The sequence below is a fragment of the Nerophis lumbriciformis genome, linkage group LG18 (assembly GCF_033978685.3).
Source record: "Nerophis lumbriciformis linkage group LG18, RoL_Nlum_v2.1, whole genome shotgun sequence".
Classification (NCBI taxonomy): Eukaryota; Metazoa; Chordata; class Actinopteri; order Syngnathiformes; family Syngnathidae; genus Nerophis; species Nerophis lumbriciformis.
The window spans coordinates 32807367-32831108 of NC_084565.2; the positions used below are offsets into that span (position 1 = coordinate 32807367).

The 23742-nt window shown below is 40.5% G+C and overlaps 1 protein-coding gene across 3 annotated transcripts; it reads left to right on the forward strand.

The window, feature by feature from the left end:
• Window positions 1-487: 487 nt before the first annotated feature.
• cep135 (centrosomal protein 135) lies at window positions 488-23539 on the forward strand. 3 transcript variants are annotated; one of them, XM_061978140.2, is made up of 26 exons: window positions 488-503; window positions 678-747; window positions 985-1099; window positions 1181-1371; window positions 1453-1620; window positions 3807-3948; window positions 4016-4100; window positions 4169-4297; window positions 4373-4579; window positions 4651-4716; window positions 6424-6574; window positions 6646-6857; window positions 6925-7080; window positions 7156-7296; window positions 10975-11052; window positions 11361-11512; window positions 12853-12968; window positions 13073-13227; window positions 13317-13372; window positions 13450-13618; window positions 13695-13805; window positions 13886-14071; window positions 17946-18155; window positions 18288-18490; window positions 18562-18666; window positions 23084-23538. In XM_061978140.2, exons 3-26 carry the CDS (start codon window positions 987-989, stop codon window positions 23214-23216), a joined length of 3435 nt encoding a protein of 1144 aa, XP_061834124.2. In that variant the 5' UTR covers window positions 488-503; window positions 678-747; window positions 985-986; the 3' UTR covers window positions 23217-23538. The 3 variants fall into 3 exon arrangements, with proteins under 3 accessions (XP_061834124.2, XP_061834125.2, XP_061834123.2); XM_061978141.2 differs by lacking the exon at window positions 488-503 and having other exon boundaries at window positions 516-747; window positions 4373-4414; window positions 4487-4579; window positions 23084-23539; XM_061978139.2 differs by lacking the exon at window positions 488-503 and having other exon boundaries at window positions 516-747.
• The last annotated feature ends 203 nt before the right edge of the window (window positions 23540-23742 follow it).

A 23742-nucleotide genomic window follows, 5' to 3' on the forward strand; every position in this document is an offset into this window, starting at 1 on the left:
AGTCTGTGTGCAATGAATAAATATAATGTACAAGTTACACCTTTTGAATGCAATTACTGAAATAAATCAAGTTTTTCAAAATATTCTAATTTACTGGCTTTTACCTGTATGTGTGTGTGTATATATATACACACATATATATATATATATATATATATATATATACATCTATATAATATATACATGTGTGTATATATATATATATATATATATATATATATATATATGTATATATGTATATATGCTCCAGCGCCCCCCGCGACCCCAAAGGGAATAAGCGGTAGAAAATGGATGGATGGATGGATGTATATATATGTGTGTGTGTGTGTGTGTGTGTGTGTGTGTGTGTGTGTGTGTGTGTGTGTGCGTGTGCGCGCGCGTATGTGTGTGATGTATACATATATACATGTGTGTGTGTGTGTGTATATTTGTATTTGCAACACAAAAAAATTTGTTCAGGCGTTTGACACCGCCCCTCTCGCGGATCTACACGGGCGACGCTGGTGAGCACAACACACACCCCACGAGTTGTTGCCTTACGTCCATGGTGACGAAGCCAAACCCGAGCTCATCGGCGCTCTTTTCAAACTTAAAACGTCACCAAACTTGAAAAAATAACGCTAAGTATACCATATGTAGTGACAATGGTTCCGTTGTTCTGAATGCGCCCAAAACAGACACTTACGCGGGTCCAAATGGTCGTTGGGGACGTTAGCTATCAGACAGAACTGCTTCCTTCCGTCTGAGGTGAGTAGAAGACAATGTTGAGATTTTACTCATGAAACCTCAGACTTACTGACATCTAAAATGTCCATCTTTTTATTAGCGGCAGGCTAATAAAGAGTGAAATATATTAGTAACTCGCTCCTTCGTTCTGTAGCTGTGGGCTAGCTAGCGCCTCCAGATGCTAGCGGCTCTAGTAGAGTCAGCGAACAATAAAAGCTTAGCTGTTGTGTATTTGATCATGTTAACCTTTAATTAAAGTCATGGAAAGAAGCGCCGAGAGGAAGTTTGTCAACTTGAGAAAGCGTCTGGACCAGCTGGGTTACAAGCATCCTCTTGGAATAGAATCACTGCCACTAGTTGAGAAACTATTCAGGTAAACACACACTTTTGGCACTAATTGTATGTCCACTTTTAACCCAGTTATTCAAATGAATGCATTACTTCTCCATTGCAGTGATCTAGTCCGTACTACTGAAAGCCTGCGCAATGCAAGACTGTCACAAGGGAAGAACGAGAAAGAATGCCTCAACTGTGATGTTCTTCTGGAGCCATACAGGGCAGATAATGCCCGACTGGTCAAGGAGAACAATGAAGTCCACCAGGAGCTTCTGAAGGTGATGGAGGAGAAGGACCACGCCACCAAAGGTATTCATCATCAATCCTAGTCTGGCCTCCTGCTATACACTAATATTATGAACCTAAACAATGCTGTCTGCCTATTTGCAGAGCTGAAAACCCGCATCAGAAAACTGGAACACCACACTTGTGACCTGACGTTCCTTAACAACCAATACATGCACAAGCTCCGCTGCCTGGAGAAGGACGGCAAAACCAAAGCTGAGCGAATCCTGCAGCTCCAGGAAAAGAACTTGCAAGCAGTGGTGCAGACGCCAGGTAGTATCCAATGCTTGATGATGATGATAGTAATACAATTGTGATAATAGACCTCATACTACAGTCAGGGATGTAGGAATTAGTTTGACATTGGGGGGAAGCACCAATCGCTAATCACAAGATATATATGATGGCATTAATGTATTTACCACGGATGATATCACATTTAGTATTGTGCAGCATTAGCATTACACTTGTATAAAAACTATCAGAATCAGAAATACTTTATTAATCCCCGAGGGGAAATAAAAATTTTCAGCACAATCCCATTCAAGATCAGACAAACATTACAGGCAGACAGAACAGGATCGCTGACTGGTCTGCCAACTTCCGGCGTCCCTTACAAAAAGGCGAGATACAGGTAGACAATGGGGGGGAGGGGTGAGAACAAATAAAATCGGTCTAAGCTTGGTCCCCTGGAGAGGGGGTCCAGACTGAGGCCAAGGGATAAAACAACTCACAGCCATAGCACACATCCCTCTTACATGTGTGTAAGAGGGAAACATCAAAGGACATTAATGACGTTAAAAGAGCAGAGCTGATGCAAACAGCCACTTCTACCTACAGCTATGAATAAAACGTAAAAGAAACATATACACTGTGGTGGCCTCTGCGGCGTTCCACGCCATCGTCTGCTGGGGTGGAGGGAGCATGTATGTGGAATTAAATTATGGAATGGATTAAGTAAAGAAGTCAAACAATGTACTGATATGATCCAGTTTAAGAGGTTGTTCAAATTACCGTAATAATGCTTACAAAGTACAAAGAAGAAGAATTATGAGAAACACTTTCAACCTTATTGAAAATAAGATATTCTTCATCTCAGTATGTGTATCATGACTGACTTAATTATATATTACAAAATTGCTGTATTTCTCATTCACGGATGTATTTTTGCTATAAAATAGTCAGTAAATCAATGTATATATTTGTAAACGCTCTGAAGTGGGAAAGGGTTAGGATTAAATAAGCTTTGCTTCTTCCGACTCCTTTGTAAAGTGAAATGTTAAGTGAAATGATCTGAAATCGTGTGATGTATTAAGCTGTAAGTGTGTTCATGTTCCAAATAAACTAAAGAAAGAAAGAAAGAAAAAGAAAGAAGAAATGTGCTTGTCAAGTTGTTATATTGAAACAAATACTTAATATGAGTACATTTCTGGAAATGGTCGAATTTCATGCATAAAATGATGCCCATAAAATGTTAAAAAGCCTTGAAAATAATAAAGTATAATCTTCATAAACCTTTACCTATGCTGAAATCCTCATCTAATTACACGAACACAAAACATAAAATAAAGTCCCTGGTTTAAGAGGACCTTTTAAACAAGCAGCAACTTGAAAATAATGTACCTTTTAACAATTGTGTATTTTTAGAAGACCCTTGTTAAGCCAGGAACACTAAGCTGCCAACTGCAGGATGCTGTGTGGCAGGTAACGATATTGCCACTGCAGCTAAACACCCTTCCAGATTGTGTGTACATTTGTTGTGGCAGTGCTTCTTGAGCAAAGTATAATCAAAGCTCATAAAATCACTTCATTATTTCTGGCAGCTTGTTAAATCATTTTTTTCATACCGTTGCAACTAGGAACTTATCTCATAGTTAACACATAGTTTATATTTTGTCAGACGTGTCTTCTCCATCGTTTTCGAGTGCATCCATCTCTCTCGCGTCGTTAATTTGATAGAATCGCGTAAATTGCAACTCGCCGCGCTGCTGTCATGAACGTGTGTTGTCCCGAGTGATGCCGAGGTTTGAGTCAAACGGACGCCTGGAATGGAGGACACAAATACGTGGTTTACCGGCTAAAAGGGGAAGGTTGACATGTATGCTTTACACACTCCTAGTGGAGTTTGTTTCAAGTGAGCGCGGCTCCTACCCCACCTCAGTCTGTGCGTAGAGGAGGCGGGACACAGCACCCAGCGCAGACAGAATGAGTAGAGATACTTCCGTGTCAAAACATGAAGGATTACATACAGTGTATCGTATGGCTGTATTGTCTCAAATACATACCTCTTTCTATAATATACCCTTATAATTCATAATACCGGTATATCGCCCAGCCCTACTTATAGGTTAATAAATGTATATCTGCTATATCAATTCAATCCTGTGGTTAAATTGATGTAACACTATAAACTACACCCAATGAAAAATATGCATGGATGTTACTTCACCGTGTCCTAGGTGGAAAAAAGCGCAGTATCCCTTTCAGGCGTCAGAGGATGCAAACAGAAGAGCTCATCCCTCCACCCACGACATCAGCTTACCCCGTATCCCAGCCAGACGACCCGTACATAGCAGATCTGCTGCAGTTGGCCGATAAAAGGTTTGCAGTGTATTCATTATTTTCTTATGTGCTTTGCGCGAAGTGCTTACGCCATTTGGATTCATAGGATTCTTGATCTGGAGGAAGAAGTCACAAAAATCCAGTATGCGCTGGAACAGTCCCATGAATGTATACAACTGTTAAATACTCAAGTAAGTAAACAGGGAAATGTATTTATATAGCCATGAGGATGATCATCTTTTACGAATATTTCTTGAAGGTGTCCGAGAGGGACAGAGAGATAGAGCGTCTGAATCGTTCACTTCACGGAGGGCGACCCCGTGATGTCATCTCTTTGGAGGCTCAGAACATCAGCAATGAGAAACGGATTGCCCAACTTAACCTTCAAGTGAGTCACTCATTGGAGAATTATCCTGCATTCTTTTGGGAGATTGTGTGTTAATTGTGCTCTTATGTTACACAGATCGATTTCCTGCAAGATAGCAATAGGACGCTACAGCAGAAGGTAGAGGGACTGCAGCAGAAGTCCTCCACCAAAGTGACCGATCTCTCCATTAAGAACTTTGAACTGTGTCAGGAGCTGACACACATCGACGGGCTGGCCAAGCGGATGGAGATGGATAAGAAGCGGGCGTTGGAAATGGCTGATCAGGAGTTGCTAGATACTAAAGTCAGCGTATAAAGTTAAGACGTAGAACAAAAAGACCCCCATATTAAACCTTTGTTTTTCCCTCTCTACAGGAAGTAATTAGTCATCAACAGGAAGTCATTGAAAATTTAGAAGAAAACCTTAAAAAGATAAGAACGGTGAGTGTTTTGTGAAATCAGGAAAATTGCCCAAATTAATTCTCAAAGTCAAAGCCTGCAGTTCTGTCACTCATGCACAAGCAAGTCATAGAACACACGTGTCATGTAATTAATGACATCCATCCTCCTACCAGTTAATAATGATAACCTCCACTTTGGGCAACGGAAATGTATTAAATAATTATAATTATAACTGGCACCTTTGTATAATACACATTAATAAATAGACTCAAAATAATACACAAAGTTAAAGCCCTACAAATGGTCGCTCATCCATAATCACATTTGCAACACACAGGTCATGCACTTAATGGCATCGCTCCACCTGCCAGCTACTAATGTTAACCTCCACTTTACACAATGGAAATTCATCAAGACTCAACATAATCCACAAATTCAAAGCCCACGATATGCTTTCTCATGCACGAGTCCATAAGCATGGGCTCTCTGACGTCATAAAAATAATTTTGTCGTTTGTATGTCAGTTAGGAATGAAAACCGGCACCCTGTAGGATAGAAATTAATTTATAAATTTAAAATAATCCACAAATTTAAAGCACAATGTATACTCGCTCATGCACATCTGCATGTGCAACACACGTGTCATGTAATTAATGTAATTGCTCTTCCTGCCAGCCATTAATAACCTCCACCTTTAGCAATGGAAATTAATTTTAAAAAGCCTTAAAGTAAACCACAAATTCAAAACCCATGTTACGTTTGCTCATGCATTAGCCCATAACCATGTGCTACCTGATGTCTTAAAAATAATGTCGTTCTTCCCCCGATTTACAAATGATAACCTGCACCTTATACCACATAATAAAAATTTATTGATGGACTCAAAATAATCCACAAATTTAAAACGCAATGTGTGCTTGCTCAAGCAAAGCCCCTGTGCAATCAATCAATCAAATGTTTATATAGCCCTTAATCACAAGTGTCTCAAAGGGCTGCACAAGCCACATCAGGGCTCAGATCCCACATCAGGGCAAGAAGAAACTCAACCCAATGGGCGTAATGAGAAACCTTGGAGGGGACCGCAGATGTGGGGACCCCCGCCCCTGGGCGACCAGTGCAATGAATGCCGAGTGGATCTAGTTAATAATGTGAGAGTCCAGTCCATAGTGGAGCCAGCAGGGGATCATTTTGAATGGAGACAAGTCAGCGGCGCAGAGATGTCCCCAACTGATACACACTCCGGGTCCCGACTTTGAACAGCTAGCGCGTCAAATGTGGTCACCTGATAACCTTTCCACGCAGCAGGGGGGGGGCAGAGCAGAAAAGAAAAGAGACGGCAGATCAACTGGTCTAAAAAGGAGTCTATTTAAAGGCTAGAGTATATAAATTAGTTTTTAGATGGGACTTAAATGCTTCTGTGCAACGTGTAATTAATGGCGTTGCTCTTTCTGCCAGCTATAGAAAATAACACAATCCACAAATTCAAAGTCCATGGCACGCTTGTTCACGCTCAAGCACCCGAGAATGTGTTGCCCAAAATCATAAAAATATTGCTGTCGTTCCTTCCACCAGTTGTGAATGATAACGGCACCTTGTATAGTAAAAAAAAATGGATGGACTCAAAATAATCCACACATTCTAAACCCACAATACGCTCACTCTCAGATGTACATATGTGGCATAACTAAGCAATACTCTTTTAAAAGACCCCTAATTTTCCACCATTATTATTGTTCAATATCCTAGGAACTTTCCAAGAGGGGGTTTGAAACAGGTTCACTTACTGACCAGCTGGTGGAGCTCAGAGGGCAGAATGAGAAACTGGAGGCAAAGGTAGACTTCATAGAGAGAGAGAAAGTCAGGCTGCAAGACAAAGTGGAGAAGATGATGTCCGCTGGTAAAAAGATGCAGTTTGTTGTTATGGAAATGTGAATTCTCCACCTGCATTGATTGCTTGCTGTTATATAGAAAGAGACATAGTGCTGGAATTGGAGGACATGCGAGCAAAACACGGCGTTTGCAGACGGGATCGCTCCCCGTCGCGCTTAGACGCCTTCGTGAAGAGTCTAGAGGAGGAGAGGGATTGCTATCGCCAGGAGGCCGAACACTGCAAGAGATTCCGAGGAGCTGGCAGCCCCAGTCGCGGCAGTCCAGACAGGAGCAGAAGTCCACGGCGCAAGGTAATCAAGGTAAAAAAAACATTTTTGATGTTAGTGAGATGTAACGTTTGAACTTGCTGATACACAGGGAGGCGTTGAGGAATCTGAGTTTTTCGCTTTGGTGAAGGAAAGAGATGAGCTGAAGGCGGCTCTGGTGGACGTGGAGAAGCACACGGAAGACATCCAGACGAAAGTGAAAGCTCTTAGCGCTGAAAGACACCACTTCAAAATGATGTTTTACCAGGTGACCTACACGGCCATTTTATATCTGACATGATTTCTTTATACCTGAAAGTATCTAAAGCTTTGTTTTATGCAGACACAAGAGAAGCTGGAGGATGCCCGTGTACGCTCAAGCACGTCTGATGACGTCTTGAACTTGAGAGAGGAGCTAAAGCTGGCAGAGAATAAAATCATGCAGGTTAATGCCGAAAGAGATTTACTGATGGAGGAATTTAGGGTTAGTATGTATCTGTACATCTCTATGAATTGTTTTTATTGGGTACTAGATTGCCTCATTTGAAGTTGCTTATCCCTAAGATTTTTACTTATAATACCCTTTTTTATATTTATTATTATGGCTCAAGGTTTTCCCTAGATTGCCAAGAAACCTGTGGCGTTGGCGGATGGTTAGGGGCATGGTCACCATGACGTCATCGCATAATTTGCTATGATGATATCATTTTCTTTAAAAAGGCTCAGAAAATATTTACATACATTTAAAAACAAATCTGGTAGTATTAACATATATTTTTATATTGTTTTGCCATATTTTCAATTGTTGCTGCTTATTGTACAATGTACTTTGAGAATTTTTCAAGTGTCTAGAGGCTTCTGACTTTTTTATTTAAAACGACTAGTAACAAATCTAGCATCTGTTTCTAGTGTTATTATAGACTGTACTCGTGTTTAGAGACTCTACTTCTGTCCCTTGATAGTCAGAGTTTCCCCATAATGTAACTGAACGTGGCGCGCCGCCACACTTTAAAAATAAGGATTTTTTAAGCTGAAAACAAGATACATTAATATCAGGTATTGTAGCTTCCAAAAGAAGTCTTAAGGTCCAACGTTTGCTGTTTTTAAATTGTATTAAGAAACTTATATCAACCGGCCCAATTCCAACAGGTTGTGCCTCCCGTGCAATCACTTTCGTGCTTTCTCGAACCAGCCCCGGACACACAACAACAATTCCTCATTCTCCGCCAATCTGCTTTCTGGCACGAATAGTATGTTTGAAATCATTGGGGGAAAAAACTATCAAATCAAAACCACACACAACAACAATTCCTCATTCTCCGCCAATCTGCTTTCTGGCACGAACAGTATGTTTGCAATCATTGGGGGAAAAAACTATCAAATCAAAACCACACAAACATAAAACATTACCACCAGCAGTTCGTACTAGTATGAATGGATGTACATAGCCTTTTATTTGCGCACTATTGACAACCTACTCAGTGGCCTAGTGCAGTGGTTCTCAACCTTTTTTTAGTGATGTACCCCCTGTGAACATTTTTTTAATTCAAGTACCCCCTAATCAGAGCACAGCATTTTTTGTTGAAAAAAAGAGATACAGAAGTAAAATACAGCACTATGTCATCAGTTTCTGATTTATTAAATTGTATAACAGTGCAAAATATTGCTCATTTGTAGTGGTCTTTCTTGAACTATTTGGAAAAAAATATATACAAATAACTAAAAACTTGTTGAAAAATAAACAAGTGATTCAATTATAAATAAAGATTTCTACACATAGAAGTAATCATCAACTTAAAGTGCCCTCTTTGGGGATTGTAATAGAGATCCATCTGGATTCATGAACTTCATTCTAAACATTTCTTCACAAAAAAAGAAATCTTTAACATCAATATTTATGGAACATGTCCACAAAAAAGCTAGCTGTCAACACTGAATATTGCATTGTTGCATTTCTTTTCACAGTTTTTTTTGACAGACATTTTAGTGAGGGTCAAGCCATCATGGCATGGGGGAAACTCTGGGTTTATGGTAATGAATGGAATAGCCTACTTGATTTGATGTTCAGTTTATGAACTTATATTCATATTTTGTTGAAGTATTATTCAATAAATATATTTATAAAGGATTTTTGAATTGTTGCTATTTTTAGAATATTTTTTTAAAATCTCACGTACCCCTTGGCATACCTTCAAGTACCCCCAGGGTTACGCGTACCCCCATTTGAGAACCACTGGCCTAGTGGTTAGTGTCCGCCTTGAGATCGGTATGTTACCTCTCTGCTTGGCACTCAGCATTAAGGGTTGGAATTGGGGGTTAAATCACCAAAAATTATTCCCGGGCGCGGCCACCGCTGCTGCCCACTGCTCCCCTCACCTCCCAGGGGTTGAACAAGGGGATGAGTCAAATGCAGAGGACAAATTTCACCACACCGAGTGTGTGTGTGACAATAATTGGTACTTTAACTTAACTTAAGTGATGAACTAAAATTTGGCCGCCGAAAAAATACTTTGTCAGCGCTGCTGAAACCGGATGTTGTGATGTGAACAAGATACACACGATTGTCTGGAGCGTAGTCAGTATGTCTGAGATGCGGGCGTAACTTTAATATATCCGAGATATACCCGCGGACATCGATATACAAAATGTGCATACGGTATATTAAGAGGACAGTGGCGGCTTTTAAAGAAAGAAAGTCCCACTGGAGCAGTCCAAAGCAAGTGTGACGTCATCCTCGCTGCAGTTCGCTTTTCGTCAGAGACATCGAGTGACAGATGGAACGAGCAAATTCTATAATAACGCCATAAAAAGATGCTAGATTTGTCGCTAGAAAAAAATCACAAATAGTCTGTGGACACTTGAACATTTTTTAACTGTTGTATGTACATTCTACAATAAGCAGCAACAATGGAAAATAGAACAAAACAATATCATATAAACATTTATGTTAATACTAATTAATAACACAGATTTGTTTGAAATGTTTGTACTGTACTGAGCCCCTAATCACGCCCCCACCGCCACAGATATCTTAGCAATCTCGGGGAAACCCCGAAAGTTACGTCCACAATGTAGACTTACTGACTACAATCGCGTGCGTCTTGTTTACATCTGGTTTCGGCAGCGCTGTGGTCAAGATGTCGGCACATTATTTCGCCACACCTAGTGTGTGTGTGACAATCATTGGTACTTTAACTTTAACATTACTAGACAATAGTGCACACATAATAAGCTATATACCGTATTTTTCGGACTATAAGTCGCAGTTTTTTTCATAGTTTGGCCGGGCTCCAGTGCGACTTATATATGTTTTTTTCCTTTTTTATTATGCATTTTCGGCAGGTGCGACTTATACTCCGGTGCGACTTATACTCCGAAAAATACGGTATATCCATTCATACTGTAACGACCTGCTAAGGGGTAATGTCTTATATTTGTATGGTTTTGATTTGATGTTAATTTTTCCCATGATCACACCTGAAAGCGGTTTGCATTGGCCTTTGCGGGGCTTCACGGCATTGTCTGCTGCAGGGGCCGGGGGGGCAGGGCCAGAGACAGGAACAGACCCAATAAAGCAACCAAGGCCCACGAGCTCTCGGCCAGTTTCCAGTCAACGTCCAGTCCGCGCAGATGATCGGAAATCCATCCAGGAAGACCAAAGTGTCCGATACATGCTCATTCAGCCAGGGCTCCGTGAAGCTCTTTCATCCCGACGCTCAACGTTAGCTACGCAGCCCAGTCTTTTCCGCTGCATCTCCTCTGGTCTCTCCACGCTGACTCTGGTGTGGCAGAGAACCAGCAGGTGGTTTCCGGTGCAGACATGGCCATGGCTCCCCAAGGTAGATCCGAAAGTTAACAAAAAAGCAGCGGTGAGACCACAAAAGTGCCACCCCTTGTTGCGAACCAAAAGGCAAAAAAAAGTATGCAAAGAAAACATTTGAGGTATCAACATGTAGAAAAAATATATACTGTACAAATTGTGAATGAATTACTGTATCAGTAATGGATTTGGAGAAGAGGTAGGATTAAATAAGCTCTGCTTCCTCTTGCTTATTATCAGACATGTTCTGTGTAACCATGTGGTGTTCCTTAATGTAAACTCTAAAGCAAGTCTGTAAAAAAACTACTGAAGTGAAAAACCTAGGACATTTTTTTTTTTCAGGTTGGACCGACTTCCGCTCTTCCAGAAGGACGTGGCCTAGAAAAGAGGATTCTTGACTTGCAGGATGTCGTTCACAGTGTAAGCTTGATGATGAATTTGAGGATAAATACATAGATGAACTAGATTGAACTGTATAGTTCTTTACAAATGTGTGCTTTTCAAATAAACACTGTAGATGGAAAATTATTTAATTTCTCTGAATAATAGATCGTTTTTCATCTATCTATGCCAGCAACATATAGTATGGAACAATTAAATGCTCTTCTGTTAGATGGCAGGAGGTACATAATTAACTTGAGTATCCACCTGTTGCCATTCATCCATCATTTTTGTTTAGCGTGTTATGACACAAAGCATTGATGCCTTTTATGTATTCTGTGTTGAAGCTCGAGCAAGAGAACCTGGAACTGCGGTCACAGCTTTTTGCACTAAAAGACAGCAAGCGGGATGTTGAGCAGCAGTTGGATGTTCAGTCTGCTGCCTTGCGTCAGAATGTGGAGGAGTCGGCCAATCAGAGGAAAGCTGCTACCAATCTCAGGTGTGTTCTAAAGTGGTCAAATACTGTTATGTCCTTAAATACTAACAAGGAGTTTTTTTTTATTGAACCTTTGAGTGCCAGGTACTATTGGTGCAGGGTATCTTAAAAAGTTTAATTTAACGAGGCCCTAATATGCAAAAACAACTTTTCTTACCTATTGGTACCTGTTTTTGTGTATTTAGTATTTAGTCCCAAAAAATGTAAATCCAACTATTGAAGCATTGTAGACATATTCATAAAACAATCTTGCTTTTCTTCATACTTCCTTCAAACGAACATTGGGCATGGAGGCATTGGAATCCTGAATGTCAAAGAGAAGTGACAAAATGCATAAATTTGCAAGCATGTCTAGGTCTTATTTACTTTATGTCTTGTTTTTGTTTTTTTAACAGTATGGATGTGAAATGGGTTTTTAAACGTTATTCATTGTGGTCCTAAAGTCTTAAAGGGGTCATAATATGATTTTTTTTTCTGCATTTAAAACACTTCCTTGTGGTTTATGTAACATGTAATGGTGGTTCTTTGGTCAAAATAATGCATAGATTGGTATTTTTTTGACAGATTGTTTTACAGATCATCTTCAAGCTGTTTTGTTGGCGGTCTTCTTTACAGTACGTACATCCACTTTAACAGCGTCTTGTTCCCCGCCATCCATGTTGTATTTTTTAGTGCTTCCATAGCGAGTGACAGATTAAGTGTGAATTATGCGCTACTTTGTATTAGAAATGGCGACAGCGGAGGATGCATGTACGAGCAAATCTGCCCCACAACTTCGGTAAATTTCAACCATATATGGATAGCCCACTGTTGGGAGAAATGTCACAATAGAGCAAATTCCAAACAGCTCGTTTGGAGAAAGTATGACGGAAGGCAAGATTGTTTTATGAATATCTTTGCAATGCCTCCACGGTTTGATTTCAGATTTTCCAGACTTATGCAAATCCTAAGTGCACAAAAACAAGTACCAATACGTAAGAAAAGTTGGTTTTAAATGGTAAATGGGTTATACTTGTATAGCGCATTTCTACCTACAGGGTACTCAAAGCGCTTTGACACTATTCCCACATTCACACACTGATGGCGGGAGCTGCCATGCAAGGCGCTAACCACGACCCATCAGGAGCAAGGGTGAAGTGTCAACAACGGACGGGACGTGGTTGGTAGTAGGTGGGGATTGAACCAGGAACCCTCAGGTTGCTGGCAGGTTCACTCTCCCAACTGCGCCACGCCGTCCCGTTTGCAAAAAACTCAGTAAAACCAAGGGCAGTTGTTTTATTGCAGATGATTAAATAGGTTGGTAATATGTGCATTCCTTCTGTTAAACTTTGGTGTGTCCATAGGCTGCAACTGGAGCAGACGCAACAATTACTTTCCGACCTCCAACAAACGCTGTCTGTCAAGACTAATGAGGTGCGGGCTGCTCATGAGGAAATGGAAACACTTGAAGAAACAATTGGTGAACATTTTTGCTGTTACACCATTACGTTACCATAACGACTTGAAACCTCGTTTTGTCCTGAATTTTCTTTTCTTTTTTCTTTTTTCTGGTTTGTCCACCAGAGGCGCTGACTCATCAAGTGTCCAAGTACAAGCAGGAAGCAGAGCTTCTTCAGATGTCTTGCTCAGCACTGGATAAGGAGAAAGATGCTCTGCTGGATGAGGTGGATCAGAAGACAGAGAAGCTGGTTGTTCTTCAGGAGGAGCTTGCAAAGAAGGTAGCTTAAATTTTATTTTATTTCATTTCCTTCCTCACTTTGTTGTCAAACAACTGTCAGTAAAAACCAAGATCATGTTGTTGTGGTAGGAAAAAACCCTTGAAGATGTGAGGCACACAGTCACCGTAATGGACAAATCATTGGCGTGAGTGGAACCCAAAAGGCATCATTGCTCATAAAAGTTCTTGTGACTTGTGTATTCTGATGCCTTTTATGATCCAGTCAGCTGCAGGGAGCGCTAAGCAGCCGTGAGAGGGAGATCGGCAGCCTGAGGAAACAGCTGGATGACGCTCAAGTAGATGTGACGGCACTCCGAGACAGCAAAGAGGTCTTAGTCAGAGACAAGAAGAGGCTTCAAGACGACCTGTCAACCATGACAAGAGAGAACCAGGTAAGGTTTTTAATTTTTCTCTATCCTTCTTGCTCAGAAAACACAATAATTAACCAGCATGTTCTGTTGCGTCTAGGCGGTCCACATGGAGATGGATGAGGCTTTACACGAGCGGGATGAGTTGAAGATAAAAGTCCACTCTTACATCGTTGCAATGTCCAGGATTGAGAACATCTTGAAGACAAAGGTAACAGACAACTGTTGGAGATCGGTTACGAAAGTGGAGGTCATTCTTCTGCCAGCTGACCCCTACATGTTAACCCACAGGAGCAGGAGAACCGAGACCTGCAGGAGCGCTTCCACACGGCCCACACTGACAAGGAGGAACAGGAGCTGAGGCTGCAGCAGATTGAGCACATCAAGAACTCCATTCGCTTGGAGTTTCTTTCTTCCGAGACAGAATGCAGGCACCTCCGCGAAAGCGTTAGCCAGAAGGAGCTGGAGATCCAGCAGGTGAGATGTCCTCCAACAAACAGCTGATAGAGAAGTGATCCTGGATTCAATAGAGGTATGATAAATGCTCCAATTATAGCTGGGACGCCCATTTACTTAAAAGAGGAACATGAATAATAATTTGGAATGCATGAAAACATGGAAAAACGTTACTCTCCATGACCTAATGGTCATTTATTACCAAGCCGCAACACAGCAGCAACTGAACCAATGTTAATCGATTGCGTTCATCTTTTCTTCTCATTTTGCACACATGAAACAATGTTGCAATAGCCTGAAGGAGCAAATTGCTCAGTCAGCATTATTTTAGGGATGGTATCGTTAACATTTTAACCAATATTAGTACTTAAGCTTATGCGGACTTATGTTGGATCCACTATGGACTGGACTCTCACAATATTATGTTAGACCCACTCGACATCCATTGCATTCGGTCTCCCCTAGAGGGGGGGGGGGTTACCCACATATGTGGTCCTCTCCAAGGTTTCTCATAGTCATTCACATCGACGTCCCACTGGGGTGAGTTTTTCCTTGCCCTTATGTGGGCTTTGTACCGAGGATGTCATTGTGGCTTGTGCAGCCCTTTGAGACACTTGTGATTTAGGGCTATATACAGGTAAAAGCCAGTAAATTAGAATATTTTGAAAAACTTGATTTATTTCAGTAATTGCATTCAAAAGGTGTAACTTGTACATTATATTTATTCATTGCACACAGACTGATGCATTCAAATGTTTATTTCATTTAATTTTGATGATTTGAAGTGGCAACAAATGAAAATCCAAAATTCCGTGTGTCACAAAATTAGAATATTACTTAAGGCTAATACAAAAAAGGGATTTTTAGAAATGTTGGCCAACTGAAAAGTATGAAAATGAAAAATATGAGCATGTACAATACTCAATACTTGGTTGGAGCTCCTTTTGCCTCAATTACTGCGTTAATGCGGCGTGGCATGAAGTCGATGAGTTTCTGGCACTGGTCAGGTGTTATGAGAGCCCAGGTTGCTCTGATAGTGGCCTTCAACTCTTCTGCGTTTTTGGGTCTGGCATTCTGCATCTTCCTTTTCACAATACCCCACAGATTTTCTATGGGGCTAAGGTCAGGGGAGTTGGCGGGCCAATTTAGAACAGAAATACCATGGTCCGTAAACCAGGCACGGGTAGATTTTGCGCTGTGTGCAGGCGCCAAGTCCTGTTGGAACTTGAAATCTCCATCTCCATAGAGCAGGTCAGCAGCAGGAAGCATGAAGTGCTCTAAAACTTGCTGGTAGACGGCTGCGTTGACCCTGGATCTCAGGAAACAGAGTGGACCGACACCAGCAGATGACATGGCACCCCAAACCATCACTGATGGTGGAAACTTTACACTAGACTTCAGGCAACGTGGATCCTGTGCCTCTCCTGTCTTCCTCCAGACTCTGGGACCTCGATTTCCAAAGGAAATGCAAAATTTGCATGGTTGGGTGATGGTTTGGGGTGCCATGTCATCTGCTGGTGTCGGTCCACTCTGTTTCCTGAGATCCAGGGTCAACGCAGCCGTCTACCAGCAAGTTTTAGAGCACTTCATGCTTCCTGCTGCTGACCTGCTCTATGGAGATGGAGATTTCAAGTTCCAACAGGACTTGGCGCCTGCACACAGCGCAAAATCTACCCGTGCCTGGTTTACGGACCATGGTATTTCTGTTCTAAATTGGCCCGCCAACTCCCCTGACCTTAGCCCCATAGAAAATCTGTGGGGTATTGTGAAAAGGAAGATGCAGAATGCCAGACCCAAAAACGCAGAAGAGTTGAAAGCCACTATCAGAGCAACCTGGGCTCTCATAACACCTGAGCAGTGCCAGAAACTCATCGACTCCATGCCACGCCGCATTAACGCAGTAATTGAGGCAAAAGGAGCTCCAACCAAGTATTGAGTATTGCACATGCTCATATTTTTCATTTTCATACTTTTCAGTTGGCCAACATTTCTAAAAATCCCTTTTTTGTATTAGCCTTAAGTAATATTCTAATTTTGTGACACACGGAATTTTGGATTTTCATTTGTTGCCACTTCAAATCATCAAAATTAAATGAAATAAACATTTGAATGCATCAGTCTGTGTGCAATGAATAAATATAATGTACAAGTTACACCTTTTGAATGCAATTACTGAAATAAATCAAGTTTTTCAAAATATTCTAATTTACTGGCTTTTACCTGTAAATAAACATTGATTGATTGATTGATAAGCTGGTATTGTATTTTAATTTATTTTATTTTGCTCAGCTTTTTCTACAGTGCTTGCCTGTCATGGGTAATATTTTTATGTGTATTTTGCAAATTTTTTAGTACGTTTTCTTCCTAAACATTGCATATCTACTGTTGTATAGCTGCCGGAAATGTGAATTTCTCTCAGAGAAGAATAAACTATTGAGCTATCTATCTGGTACTTAAAAAATATTGAAAACCTGCAAATTGTTGCACACAAAAATACCCCAAACACTGCCTGTTTGTTTTTATGGAATGTTGTTACTTGGACAGTCAAGTTGAACAGACTATTTGAAATACTTGAGTGATTTGAATTAAATAATAGCCAATTCATTAAAAAATAAGAAATACAATCTACAACAAATTGTCATAGTTACTGCAGCAATAAAGAACATCGACAATGTGCAAAAAACATTTTTGAGTTGTAATGGTTGATGCGCAAAATTCCGGGAATTACTGAATGCAACCTCGCTTGCTGTAATCGTTGTTGGTGCATTATGAGTAAGCGCTGTGTTGTTGTTGTTGTTATTGAGTCATCCAAGGCGTATGAGCATGAGGATGATCCTCAGAAGTGCTATATTCTCATTCAAGGCTACTGTTTTCCCCGAAGAAATTGCCCAATTGTCGATAGTACCGATCTGTTAGCAGCGCAAGGCAAAAGAGCCAGTGATGTTCGGCGGACTCTTCCTCCTAGCCACATAGTCGACATCGATCATCCTCACACTATCCTGTTAGACGTTGCTATACTGTTAGATATGTGTCGTTGTTGCTACTGGCTAGGCTAGTGCTGCAGTGCTAACTGTGTTATGAGAGCTGCTTTTGGCTTGTTAAGGTTGGCAATAAAGTTTAAAAAGAGCGCCAGACTATGTGCTTCTGTTGGGTCACAAGAATGTTGCTTACTCAATTTCACCAACGAGCAGTTGTTGCAGGTCGAAGTGTGCATTAAAAAAAAATTTGGGAGGTATAACACATGTTTCACACCGACAGCCAAGTAGTTCAACCAACATTTTAAAGTGTATGTAGCGGTAGATTAAGCTCCTGGATGCTGACCCCTCATGTTATTTAAAATGGAGCTATTGACTTTTTGTGGAGTTGATGAAAACTACATCAGGAAGTTGGGTGTAGCCACAGTTATTACGGTAATGCTTTTGTTTTTTGAGCTAGGATTAACTAGACCAGTGGTTCTCAAATGGGGGTACGCGTACCCCTGGGGGTACTTGAAGGTATGCCAAGGGATACGTGAGATTTTTTTTTAATATTCTAAAAATAGCAACAATTCAAAAATTCTTTATTAATATAAATAAAAACCTATCTTTTTTTCCAAATAGTTCAAGAAAGACCACTACAAATGATCAATATTTTGGACTGTTATACAATTTAATAAATCAGAAACTGATGACATAGTGCTGTATTTTACTTCTTTATCTCTTTTTTTCAACCAAAAATGCTTTGCTCTGATTAGGGGGTACTTGAATTAAAAAACTTTTCACAGGGGGTATATCACCGAAAAAAGTTTTAGAACCACTGAACTCAACCCCCGGTGGTGAATTGCTTTTGTGGACCATGCACCCGCCAACTCGGAGGCTGTAATTAGGGCATTTGTCTTCCCTTGCTGTTTGTTCAGCATGTAAAAGCCCTGCAGGCGTACGAGGCACAAGTTTCCACGCTCACTCGAGCAATGTCCCGCCTTGAGGAGGAGCTACGCAAAGCACAGGAGGAGAAAGCGGGTCTCGTCGCTGACCTGGCCTCGGTCAGGGAGCTGTGTGTCGAACTAGACTCGGGCAAGGACCTTACCGTACGCCAGATCGTGTCCAAGAACATGGAGCTGGAAAGGGTGAGACCTGCGCTCATTTGCCATTTTAGTTTTGGTGCAAAACACTCTGTAATAACCTTTTTATGGTGCATAAAATAATACACCGTAAACAATTAATTGTAGTTTTTTTTCGGTGACGTGCTTGTCCTGCAGGTGGAAGGAGAACTGGAAGACGTTCAGTCGGAGGCGGAGTTGCTGAAGAAGCAGCTGGCGAGCGAGAGGCAAACCGTCCGCACCCTGAATTCGCTGATCTCCACCACTCGCCAAAAGGAGTTGCAAACCAGCCTGACGGCCAGCGAGAAAGAGTGTGAGCGGAAAGTCCTGCGCGACCGGCTCACTCTGGCCGACAAAAAGAAGTACGACTCCATCGATTTCAACTGTTACACCAACTCCTTCAAATTTACCCGGGTGACTTGTTGAATTGCAGCGCCGAGCACGCGAGGGAGGTGTCCAAGCTGCAAGGTAAAGTCTCTCAGCTTCAGACCGAGATGGACGTCCTCAACAGACAGCTGATCTCAGAGCGCTATGAGCGGTGAGTTTATTTGCTTCAATTCACAGCGGAACCTAATTCTAAAGGTGAATTAAATGAGTGTCTTCTTCCAGCGAGAACCGCGTACAGAAAACCAATCCAATGTAGGTCAATTAATGCTAAGCTGTCTGAACAAAACATTCAGATTTTGCTTTGTGTTGACAAAAAACAATGGTGTACTTTCTAATAACATATTTTTCTAGGCAGCCGCTTAACCGCTGCAAACAGCCCCTTTTAAAAATGCTAAATGCTTAAAACATTGCTTTTATTGTCGTAAAGTTTTTATGATGGTTAGGTTTTTTTTCCTATTCAATTCACCAATTTATTTTGAACACAGCTTACCATCTATACAATTCACAGTCACGCATCTTTAATGCAATATATTCATCTGCAAAAAAAACCCAAAAAACAATAGTAATATAAAACAAAAATGAAAAAGAAACATTGTGTGTAGGGATGTCCCGATCCAGATTTTTGCACTTCCGATCCGATACCGATATTGTTTTTGCACTTCCGATCCGATACCGATACTGACCGATACCGATACTGGCCTATCCGAGCATGTATTAAAGTTTAAAGTTATTTAGCCTACTTAGTTGTCAGAATCATGTTGAAAAGGGTTTTAGTACTCTTGATAACAACTAGCCAGCTGAATTAGTGGAGTTTGAATAATACACAATGGTTGGTAACAAGAAACTGACCTGTTTATTCAAGGATAAACACAAAATAGACAAAATTATACATGACAAACAGAAATAGCATCATTGAAACTAGGGCTGGACGATATGGCCTTTTTTTAATATTGCGATATTTTAAGGCCATATTGCGAGACACGATATATATCTCGATATTTTGCCTTAGCCTTGAATGAACACTTGATGCATATAATCACAGCAGTATGATGATTCTATGTGTTTTGATTGATTGATTGAGACTTTTATCAGTAGGTTGCACAGTGAAGTACATATTCCGTACAATTGACCACTAAATGGTAACACCCGAATACGTTTTTCAACTTGTTTAAGTCGGGCTCCACTTAAATTGATTTATGATACAGATATATACTATCAGATATATACTATCATCATAATACAGTCATCACACAAGATAATCACATTGAATTATTTATAATCCAGGGTGTGGAGGGGGGCGCCAAGTATCAAAAAGACAGCCAAAAGAGTTTGATATGAGAATAAATCTAAAGTTAAAATATAGGGTAGAAATGCACCCATTTGCAGGAAATGTAGTCTTGATTTTAAAAAATTTCTTTCAAGGCTTGCATGTCTACATTAAAACATTCTTCTTCATACTGCATTAATATATGCTACTTTTAAACTTTCATGCAGAGAAGGAAATCACAACTACCGGTAAAAAAAATCACTTAATTTTTTCATACGGTGTTGATGTGGAAATGTTTGCCTCGGCATTTTATAAGCGTCTCGACAAGACGTTACAATATTTGAACAATGATGGCGAAAACTGTTTTCTCTGTCGTTTCCGTGTGTCGAAAATTGTTATGCGCTTATTTTTTTTATTTGATTTTGTGCGTGGCATAGAATTGCTGTGCGCAGAGGACGCTTGAGCAGTGCGCAATTGCACAGGCGTGCACCTTAGAGGGAACGTTCGTCACACGGCTGCGCTAGCATCACAGCTAACGTTAGCCATGCTGCTACCTCTCTGCTGGGAAAGGGCGTATACGTATGTGACGTATGACGTGACAGTATGTGACGTGTGTACTGTCTGTGAGAGGGAGACACAGGAAAGAGTGAGAAGAGCCTGTCGTGTACTGCCAGCAGCTAAAAGCAACTGCCTGAGAATCCACATACCTGTGGATGTGTTGAAGGTGTGCTGGAAAATGCGGAACAGAAATTAGGGAGCGCCAGAAAAGTGGAATGTATTATTTAAATCGGTGCGTTGGAAAACACGGACCGGAGTTTTTTTTTAAACTGGATCTGGATCGGCATTTTCCCATGCCTTGCCGATACACATTTTTTGGCAAATATCGGCGGCCGATCCAATCCAAATATCGGATCGGGACATCCCTAATTGTGTGGTTTTAGTCCATAAAGGAGCAGCAAGAAGCAAAAACGTATGACCTCCTGGATCACTTAGTTAATTTGCTTTTAGTCATCAATACAATACATTATCACTTTATACTTGACAGTATTAAGTATATTAATAAATATTATACTTAATTTCATTCACAAATTCTCACAATAAGAAACCCACTCATCATTTCATCAAATATAGTTACCCCTTTAAAGGTGAACTGCTTTTTTTGGAATTATGCCTATCATTCCCAAGCCTTAAGAAAGAACACGTTTTTCTTTTTTTCTTGCGCTCCAACTAGTAAATAAATGCGAGAAAATGTCCGCTTAAAATGGAGCCCACGGGGGTCGCTCTATTCTGTATATAAAGCACTTAAAAAAAACAACTCCATATTACGGTACATGCTGTAAGTATATATGTAATGTAGTAACACGCACATTCTTAAAACTATATCATATTTACGTATTAGGCTCATTTTAATCATAGGGCGGCACATCACAACGTTCGGTATTTCCTTCAAGAACATCACTGATTAGTACTGATTACTACCCACTGCAGACTTCATGAGCCACAGCGCTCCACTTTTTCCACATTTTGTTACGTCACAGCCTTATTCCAAAATAGAATCAATTCATTGTGTCCTCAAAATTGTACACACAATACCCCATAATGACAATGTGAAAGTTTAATTTGTATTTTTTTCAATTTATTAAAACTAAATAAAACTTAAGAAATCACAGCCTTTGCCGTGAAGCTCAAAAGTGAGATCAGGTGCATCCTGTTTGAACTGCTCATCCCTAAGATTTTTCCAACGGCTTAATTGGAATCCACTTGTGGTAAATTCAGTTGATTGAACATGATTTAATTACAAAAAAAGTGCAGTTGCCCTGTGCCCCGTCTAATCGTTCACAATTATTATTACAATAATTGTGTATCGCTCACAATCATTATGAAAGACATGACGGTGGATTCTAAATATTAAATAAATGCGATCAAAAGTCTGCTTACAATGGTCCTAAATGGCTGTCAAACTGTACCAACCTTTCGGAATACCTACGCAGACTTCTTCTGTCCAGGTGGGATGCATGATTTATGACTGAAAATAAACTTACAGGGAGCAAGGACATGAGAAAGCAGCAGACCACTCGAAGATGTAAACATATTAGGTAGAGATGTCCGATACCGATATATACAGTCGTGAAATTAACACAATATGCCTAATTTTGTTGTGATGCCCCGCTGGATGCATTAAACAATGTAACAAGGTTTTCCAAAATAAATCAAATCAAGTTATGGAAAAAAATGCCAACATGGCACTGCCATATTTATTATTGAAGTCACAAAGTGCATTATTTTTTTTAACATGCCTCAAAACAGCAGCTTGGAATTTGGGACATGCTCTCCCTGAGAGAGTATGAGGTGGGGGAGGGGTGGGGTGGGGTAGCCGGGGGTGTATATTGTAGCGTCCCGGAAGAGTTAGTGCTGCAAGGGGTTCTGGGTATTTGTTCTGTTGTGTTTATGTTGTGTTACTGTGTGGATGTTCTCCCGAAATGTGTTTGTCATTCTTGTTTGGTGTGGGTTCACAGTGTTAAAGTTGTTTATACGGCCACCCTCAGTGTGACCTGTATGGCTGTTGGCCAAGTATGCGTTGCATTCACTTGTGTGTGTGAAAAGCCGTAGATATTATGTGATTGGGCTGGCCCGCAAAAGCAGTGCCTTTAAGGTTTATTGGCGCTCTGTACTTCTCCCTACGTCCGTGTACACAGCGGCGTTTTAAAAAGTCATACATTTTACTTTTTGAAACCGATACTGATAATTTCCGATATTACCTTTTAAAGCATTTATCGGCCGATAATATTGGCAGTCCAATATTATCGGGCATCTCTAATATTAGGGACACACGCTAGTGATCACAGCGCCGCTATAAATAGTTAGTGTTAGCGCTTATAATAACAATATCACTAATACATGGTTAATATTCCTGTCACGAAATGTAAATGGAGTATCGTTGCCGCTTTTTGAATGGTTATTTTTTGGATTTAATGGGCGAAATAGAGGAGCTCCCATTAGCTCCGCTGTAAGTGTACTTTTAGTAATATTTAGAATGCTTTTTTTTTTTTTTTAATCCATCTGTCGCGTCTTTCATGATTGCGAACGATCGGCAACATTCCACAAAAAAAGTGCAGTTCCCCTTTTAAGATATTTTATATTTCTTCTCTTGTTTTACCTTCAAAAATATTTTTTATAATTATTTTTAAATAAAATGTTATTGCTTTGTTTGTCTAATTGATTCCAATGAAACTGAGTGAGTGAGGTGGATACAGTAAAACGTGTGCACTGTAACAGTTTGGTGTTTTGTCTTCGTTACCAGCCACAGGGCCATTCAGGAGATGCGCCGACAAGGCGTATCTTTCTCTCCCTTGCGGAGCTCGTCGTCTCACAATGTCTCCACCAGTTCCCAGCACACGCCCCTGAACAGCTCCAGTGACAAGTCTACCAATTAGATGGGATCACGTTGATGTACATTGCAGTATTTCTGTTCATGTAGAATAGCACCATGAACCGTGCCATGTTGGAGCTTGTATTTATTGAGCCATTAGAATGATACTGTATATTATAGTTTAATGTACATCTTAGACTCATTTTGGGTTGTTTCATTGATGATTTTATTTATATGGAAGTATATTTTTCTTTTTTTTAATAAATATCAGCCTGTTTGTCACTCAATTATCAGTAAAACTGATGAATATCTGCCAAAGTAGTGAGTACAGTAGTTAAGGTTGTATTTTAGACTCCAGTGTGTGAATAATGCACTACCGACATCCATCCATCCATTTTGTACCGCTTGTCCCTGTAGCCTATCTTCAGCTACAATCGGGCGGAAGGCGGGGTACACCCTGGACAAGTCGCCACCTCATCGCAGGGCCAACACAGACAAACATTCACACACTAGGGCCAATTTAGTGTTGCCAATCATCCTATCCCCAGGCATAAGACCTGGTAAGTCCGAAAGAGATGCAATATAGTGAT

Bases quoted from the DNA above. Each gene is read 5' to 3' on its own strand.
- cep135 (XM_061978140.2), top strand. From the start codon at position 987: ATGGAAAGAAGCGCCGAGAGGAAGTTTGTCAACTTGAGAAAGCGTCTG. The intron at 1,372-1,452 runs GTATTCATCATC...GCCTATTTGCAG, and splicing joins GAAGGACCACGCCACCAAAG to AGCTGAAAACCCGCATCAGA. The intron at 4,717-6,423 runs GTGAGTGTTTTG...TCAATATCCTAG, and splicing joins ACCTTAAAAAGATAAGAACG to GAACTTTCCAAGAGGGGGTT.